We start from the raw sequence: 7,815 nt of genomic DNA on the forward strand, positions 1-7,815 counted from the left end.
GGAGGGATGTTGCACCCTTGGGTGCACCCTCTGCCGGGGAGCAGCTCGCTGGTGTGCTTGGCTCCCCAGTTGGGACCACTGAGGCAGTAACATCTGCTAGCGTCCCCCAACACCGTCGTGATATGACCCTCAGGCTGCGATTTCTGCCTGGGAGTGGGGTGGTTGGGATATACCTGACACTGGACCTGTCGTGGTTGTCTTCCAGGTGACAAACTGTTTCAGGAGGAGGCTGCACCCCCATGTCTCCCCATAACCTCCCTGGGGAACTCAATCACCCCAGGGCTGGTGCTGGGAGCGTTTTGGTGGCTGCCTGGGGTAGATGGGCTGTGGGATGTCTGCAGATATGTGCAAAGTCTCCTGGCCGTTCCTTGGCTTTGCAGTGATTCATTCCAGGATGCTTTCCAAGTTTGCTTCCATCGATTTTATTGGTCCCATTCATAATGCGAACATTGTCCGACGCTGTTTGCTGTAGTAGGAGGAGGAGGGTTTGTTTATTGGGCTGTTGCCGTGATGGATAACATGTTCAAACCAATTGCCTGGGCATCCAGACAGGTGCCAGGAGATGAAGAAGGGGGATATTGTACCAAAACACGGTCCCTATTGGTGTGGTTCTGCCAGCCCCAGGTGATGCTCCTGGTGTAGCTGGTGAGGGTGTTGGGGCTTGCCGAGGGCATCGCTGCCCTCCTGATCTACCCCCAGGGAGGCTGGAGACCCAAAATAATGAAATAGGGGCTCTCTGGCTGCTCTTCTCCACTCAGGAGATGCCCAGGCATCCCACCTCCCAGCTAGGGAGCGTAGGAGAAACATCCACACCGTCAGCCGAGAGACACCGGGGAACTGTTGGGATGGCAGCAGGGGTGAGGAGGGCGTCACGGCCGAGGCAGCATCCCGGTCCCCGTCACCTCTGAGGCACGCGGGTGCCACTCAGGGACCGGTGGCGACTGTCACAGCTGCCTGTCACAGCTGGGGAGCCGGGCAGCAGGGCTCTTCTCCCGTGTTGGCTGTCAGGGACGTGCCGGAGGCGGCTGTCACCCTCCGCCCGGGTGGCTTCCCCCCTTTCCTGCTCTTCTCCCGGCACATCTGATCCCGTCAACGCAGGCTGTTGACTCAAGGATAAGCCGCGCCGTGAGGAGCAGGAGCCGTGACCTTTGCTGGTGCGATGCTGCAGCGGAGGAAAGTGCGGAGATTTTGGGGTGTTGGGGTGGAGGATGGTATTCCCTGGCATTGGGTGTGAGGATCGATGTGCTGGGTGGCATTGGGCAGTGTCATGATACCGAGGAGCAGGGTTTGGCCTTTGAGGACCCTTCCTGGTGATGCAGGAAGGTAGGGGTGCTTGGATGGGGGTCCCTGTTTGGCTGCTCAGTGGGTAGCAGCTGCATTCTCCCCTGGGAAATTACACCCATGCCCATTAAATACCACCTCAGAGGAGGAGGGGGGGGAAAAAAATCCTAAAACTGCCCTCTCACACTTGTGTGAGGGAATTTATGTCTGAGCGCTCTGATTTTCAAGCCATAGAGGAGGTTGCTGGTGATAAATGTGTGAGTAATGACTGACCCGGGCAGGGGCAGTGAGGAGACGTCGATGGCTGCAGGGGTCAGCTTATCCCCCGCAGCTGCAGCACCGCGGCTCTGGCACTTCTCCATCACGGGTTCCCTATGAGAAAACCTGCCCCCCGCCCCCAGCTCCCTTGGACACAAGGGTGTGGGTTTTTTTTGCAATTACCTCTAATTGTGGAAATTTGGGGTTTTGGATGAGAATATTCCTCCTGTGCTGGGGGGAGGCTGCTGCATCTCCCCCTTCCCTTTGAGCATCACCTTGACATAACGTTGCATGGGGAGACAGGGTTTTTCCTCCCGGACATGTGGCATCTCACAGGTTAAAGGGAGGAATCACCAATTCACTTCAAAGCCCCCCAAACCCGTGGGACAGCGGTGGGCTGCCTTCCCCTGCCCTCCTGCCCCGCTTTGCTTGTTTTCCCTCCTGCAAACAGCAGATCTATTGTTAAACGCCTTGATCCTTCATGTATCGCTCCCTCTAATGAACATAATTAGCCGTGAATCACGTAGGTCTCATTTTTGTTAGGAGGTTAAAATCCCTGATACACTTTAATACATTTTTGCAGTGAGCACATTTAGAAAGTAATTAAAAGGCTCAGCCGTCTTTGCCTACATCCCCTCTCCCCCTCCCCGGGATGGCAGGATTTAATTGAGGCCAGCTGAAAGTTAGTGGAAATAAATTGTGGATGATAAAGCGGAGGTTGTAATTTAATTCTGGGAGAGAAGCTGTTCTTGCCCGGGTGTTCAGTTCATCAAGGACCGGTGTTGACGCGAGGAGGGGGGTGGGATTATTTGTGTAATGTGGTTTACTAATGAGAAAATGATGTTTCGAGAGGGATAGTGCTCACTCGTGGAGTGGTCCCACTTTTTAAGGCATCATCTCTAGGGCTTGTGGATGTCCCTGAGAGGGTGCAGAGACTGGGGTAGCGGGAGGGATGCTGGTCCGGGAGCCCAGGCTGGTGAGAAGCGCGTGGCAAAAGTATTGGCGTGCCGCTGGTGTAAAACAGCCTACCTGGGGCTGGGGGCAACAATTACCTTAATTGATTTTGTAGTCCTTCAACCTCTTAATTACAGGCTGTGCCTGATCAGGGCTGAGTAAGAGAAGGAGCCGGAGCAGCCGCTGGCAAGGTACTGCAGATGGATGTGTTTTTGGATGCTCCCAAGGCTTTTAGCAGCCCCCGAGCTGCCCCGGCAGTAGCACCGTGCTCGGGAGCGACATGTAAATGTAACCTTCAGAAGGAGAGCGCAATTAAAACGCCCTGCCGCCCGCTATATTAAAATGGGATATTAAAGCAAACAGTGGTTCTCCCCACTCGGAGGGATGGTATGGGAAGTGTATTTAGCCAGGGATTTGCTGGCACACTGAGCAAACGGCCGGGCTCGCAGCTGGGCTCTGCCGCTCGGCTCCCTGCCACGGCTCCGCTCGCGTTGTGCCGGGCTGTCGGTTCTTCCCGGGAAACCTCCCCAGTCCTTATTGAAAAACTCAGCCTCAAATCCCTGGCACTGATACCCCCAGGGCCGAGCATCCTGCGGGGCAGGACCTGCCCGTGGCCAGTGCAGGAGCAGGAGGGTCTGTGCCCTTGCTGAGGCTGAAGGGGAACACAGAGTCTGAGCAGAGCACGGCAATGGCTGTGCTGCTAATTACCTGCCAGCTCCAGCGGTGCTAATGAACTTATCTCTCTTTCCTTAGCCAGCCAAGGTCCCGTTACCCTTTCCCCCTCCTTTTCCCTCAGAAGGAGAGCGCCAAGGCTGCTTCACTTTGCTCTTCCATCTGAATAGGAGTTAAATTGCTTTCCAAGCAGCTGACACTTGGCTTTTTGTTCAGCCGCAACCACAAGACATGATGTCTTATTAATAAATGATGCAGTTGCTGTTTCGGCTTCGTTTTCTCTGTCTTGTTTGGACATCGTGATGTGGCTCCGGTAGCTTTGCAATCGCACTCTGTGTGCAGATGGGTGCAGCATCTGTGGGGCAGGTGCCTCACATCCCACCTCCCTCCCTGGTCCTAACTGGGTGCTGGGGGCTGTTATGGGGTGACAGGGGACCCTGGTTCTCTGCAGACCCAAGCACAAAGCCAGAGGCCTCTTGCTTTCCAGAAAGGGAGCCCAGAAGGGAAATATTAGGCAAACCCTATATTTCTGTGTGCATTCTTTGCTCCCTTCCCCAAAAGCTTGAACCTTTGCTCTTGCCTTTATTACCACATGATGGTTTTCCCTGTCTCTGCTCTCCCCGTAGATACGCTGTCAGTGCCTCGCTGGTCCCCGCAGATCCCCCGTCGAGATCTAGGAAATTCAATAAAACACAGGTACGCCAAGGCTGCCGTAGCGCCGGGTGAATTCCCCCGACACCAGGGCATGAGCACCTCCTTTTCCATCCCTGCTCTGGGAGGGGAGGCTCGGTCGGGGCCATTCCCCCTGTTTCCCAAGCTGTGCTGTGCTGTCCTAGAATCCCATTTAAATTCCATTTCAGTTCAGATTTGTTTTAGATAAAGCTTGAGCTGCTATCAATAAAAGCTGCGCATAATCTGTGACCTTGCCAACCTTCAGCAAATTTCCCATCTCCGGATTACTGCCCTTTCGTATCTACCGCAGGAAGGAGAAGCACTAGAAACAGCCTCGGTGCTGCTGCTCGGTGGGGCAGCCGCTTCTCCAACAGGCTGGAGACTCGGAGTCCCCGGGGCAAGGAGGTGTTCTGGGGGCCTCTGTCCGCAGCCTGGAGCGAGCAAAGCTGGGGGGCCACGGCAAGCTGGTGGCCCTGCCTGGCTGGCCTGGACCCTTTTGGAGCAGGCTGTGCATAACCCTCCTGCATAACCAAAGGGGGGGTCAGATTTGTGCTCTGGCACCCCTATAGATGCCTCAACAGCTGCAGCAGTGTTTTGGGGCAGGAAGGAAAGGATAAATGGGGGCTTGGTTGGCAAGCGCAGCTTGGGATATGTTCCTGCGCAGCCTCATCTCTCCCCAGCCACTCTCTGTGTTTCTCTCCACAGGTTTTCCACCAAGTACTGGATGTCTCAGACCTGCACTGTCTGCGGGAAAGGAATGTTGTTCGGCTTAAAATGCAAAAACTGCAAGTACGTCGCGGCACCGGAGCTGTTTGTGTCGCTTCTTAGTGTTGTGAGAGGGATACTTTGGGTTTTGAAGGTGGAGCTGAGCAGGGACTCAGGCATGGGGAGACCAACAGCCTCTCACCAGCTCATCCTTGCAAGAACCTTTGATGGGAGATGAAAAAACACCCTAAAATGGGGCTGAAGTTGGGTCTGTGTGCTGGGGATGGGAGCGAGGTCCTCGGGGAGGAAGCTGCCCACCAGACCTCGGCTGTGCTCGCACCAGAGCTCTGAGTCAGATCCTGACAGCCTCCCCGCTCACGGCTGTCCTTGGCCTGGCTTTCGATGCCCACGTTATAGGGTTATGCACGGAATTATCTGCAGGAGATGGGGTGATAGAGATGCTGCACCTGGGTTGAGAGTGGCTCGGATGAGAGCATCACCTGTGTGTGGGGTAGCTCCGGGCATCGGGTGGGTTTTGCCTACAGCTTTGGGCTGTATCCTCTATTTTTTGCATCAGAAAAATGTCTTGTGGTCCTCTGTTTCTGGCAAAGTTGTGGCACCCAGGAGCCAACCCACCCTAAACAGCAATTAAGCTGAGATGCAAAGGAGAGGAGCCATGGTGGCCATAAAATTGGGCAGGACTAGAAAAAGATAGCAAGGCAGAGGCTGGGGATGTTTATGCTGCTTTAAATCCAGCAGAGCCCAGCTCTTACGCAGTATCGTGCAGCCATCAGCACTTAGTAAAGCTGCTTCTGGAGACAGGATTGCCTTTTCTAGGGATGAGTTCTGGGAACACGCAGGATTGGCTGCGGGTAACTGAGTTAGCCAGAGCTATCAAGTGATAACAATTGCTGTTGCTGTTGATTAAATGCTGATGAGTTAGCAAATTGGGATTTAAACCTGGACAAGAAATGCCTGGTTACTCTGCAGCTGGTAGTGGTTTTCTGGAACTAATCTTATCAATTATATATATTTTAAAGTGGTGATTCCTATTGCATTCAATGCTCAAGCAACTGGAGGCTTTTCTGCCTGCAGCCTGGCTGTGCCTGCCCGGGGCTGGTGTCCATGCACGAGGAGAGATCCTGGGACCTGCCCCTACAGCTCCATTTCGGTTCTGCTGCCTGTAGTCACCTCAAAAAGGGCAAATAAATTCCCCAGTTGTCAAAAGTTAGGGTGAACACAAAGTATTTAGGTTCACTGGCTTTGTTGTAGAAACCTGGTCCCGGGGCTGCTTCCCAGAGAAACCGGAGGGGAACAAGCAGGTAAAACAAACAGACCCCAAATCCCACCAAGCTTCCTATGCCAAATTAATCTCTGCCTTTCCCTCTAGGAATGGCTTTGTAATAAAAGCTGACACGCGCAGCTCCTGAATTTTCATTACCCAGCTCATTGACTTGGAGTTGCTGTCTTTCTTTTCATCCTTTACCCTTGTTTTTTTAAATCCTTTCCTCTTCTTTTCCTTTCCCCCCCGTGGCCCTCCCTGCTCTGCCGCAGCCGTCACGGCAGAGCGTGAACTGGGGACTCGTTTCCATCCCTAATTAAGAACTAATGGGAACGTTTCGGGATAGTGGGAGCCTGCTTATGCCTATATGCATGACCCGAGGGTGAAGCCCTCCGTAGACGCCTGCCCCGGCTCTGTGAAACCAGGCAAAGCTCTGCAGAATATTCCACATAGCCGTAAATGCTCTCATTATTTTTGTTAAATGTCCTGGTAATAAAGCTGGGAGGGGAAGGCACAATGGCAGAGTTTCATCGGGAGCCAAAGGGGGCTGGGGGAGCTCTTTCTCCCCCTCCGCTGCCCCTGAATTTAATTAAGCATAAAGCAGCTTTAGTGCTGGCTGGTGGTCGGGGGGAAGTGGCTTTCCCCGAGCACGGGTCTCTGCTCCTTTTATTTCAGCCGAGGATGGCAGAAATGACAATTTTGGGCATCCTCAAGCTGGCTGGTGGGTGTCTCACCCCCCACAGCTGGCAGAGAAAGGGGAGCTGGGCAGCCTCCCTAGGTTTGCGGGTTCCCGCACCCCCTCCATCGGGACAGAGGCACCTGCCGTGGCTCTTGTTTGCCAAGGGCGTGCAGCCCCTGCGTCTTCCCAGACAACCCAGCCGGGTGCTCTGGGATGTGCATCCCGCACCACTTCTCATCCCTACGCCCGCAGCCCGGGCAAGCGGCTTGGGAATCATGGGTCCTTCCCGAGTGGACGCTGCAGGACCACAGGGATCCGGGAGGGTTTTCCCACAGCGAGCACCCAGGGGCTCTGCACAACCAAAATATTCCGTGGAGTCACCTTCCTGGGTGCAGAAAGGGTCCCTGGTCTGTGGCGATGCTCCCTGCTGCATCCCTCCAGCTGTACCGTGATGCTCCGCATCCCCTTCCCCCTTCGCTTCTCACTCCTTTTCCTCTGTTCCCTACTAGGCTCAAGTGCCACAACAAATGCACCAAAGAGGCCCCTCCGTGTCACCTGCTGATCATCCACCGCGGAGGTAAGGGCCTTTCTTCCCCCTTCTGCCTCCGTGGATGTTGCCACCAGGTAAAACTTTCAAAAGCCCCCCGGGCGATTCGGGAGCCCGACCCTTGCTGGCGGCCGGCGGGACGGAGGCTCCCGAACCCCCTGGGCGCTCTGTGAAAATTTTACCCACCGTTTTTTCCGCTTGTAGGGAGACGAGCCGTTCGGGGCGAGGCAGATTTGCATTGCAAACCACTTCCACCCACCCTTCCCCTGCCTCCTTTTCTTTTCAGATTCCCCACCGCACGGGGTAAGTCCAACAGGTTTTAGCCTTTTGCTACCGTCGAGAGCTTAGGGCGGATGCGTGGGACCCGAAATCTCCCGCGGCGCTGTCGGTGCATGGGGGTCCCTGCAACGGGGACGTGGCCGTGCCCCTGCGGATGCTCATGGTGCTTTCGGAGCTGCCTTGTCCCACCCTCCTCTGGGAGAGCCTGTCCTAAAATCCACAGAGAAGGGAGAACTTTGCAGCAGGACGACGGGCGTCGCTTCCCACCTCTTTTCTTCCAGATTCTGGCCGAGTGCTCCCCGACGGCCAGAGGACTGCGACCGCCTTAGGGAAACGCTTCCAATTACCGTTGTCTTGAATTTTGAGCTCTTAAGGCCGTTATTGTCTATTAAATACCACGCTCCTCGGTTTTATTGGGGGAAATGCACTGCGCTGGTGGCACCTTGCGAGGCGAGCAGGGCTGCTGTGACGGGGCGGGGGGGGCAA

The 7,815-nt window shown here is 55.0% G+C and overlaps 1 protein-coding gene across 1 annotated transcript in view; it reads left to right on the forward strand.

Moving 5' to 3' along the window:
* Window positions 1-7,815, forward strand: part of KSR2 (kinase suppressor of ras 2) — a gene marked incomplete at its 5' end in the record, with an annotated part of 71,759 nt that overhangs the window by 28,058 nt on the left and 35,886 nt on the right. The window contains 3 exons of the mRNA XM_010153169.1: window positions 3,792-3,861; window positions 4,543-4,626; window positions 7,013-7,080. Of these exons, the coding sequence (XP_010151471.1) occupies window positions 3,792-3,861; window positions 4,543-4,626; window positions 7,013-7,080 (222 nt within the window). The remainder of the gene's footprint in view (window positions 1-3,791; window positions 3,862-4,542; window positions 4,627-7,012; window positions 7,081-7,815) is intronic.

This window comes from Eurypyga helias, unplaced genomic scaffold, assembly GCF_000690775.1.
Source record: "Eurypyga helias isolate BGI_N326 unplaced genomic scaffold, ASM69077v1 scaffold17546, whole genome shotgun sequence".
NCBI classification, from domain to species: Eukaryota; Metazoa; Chordata; class Aves; order Eurypygiformes; family Eurypygidae; genus Eurypyga; species Eurypyga helias.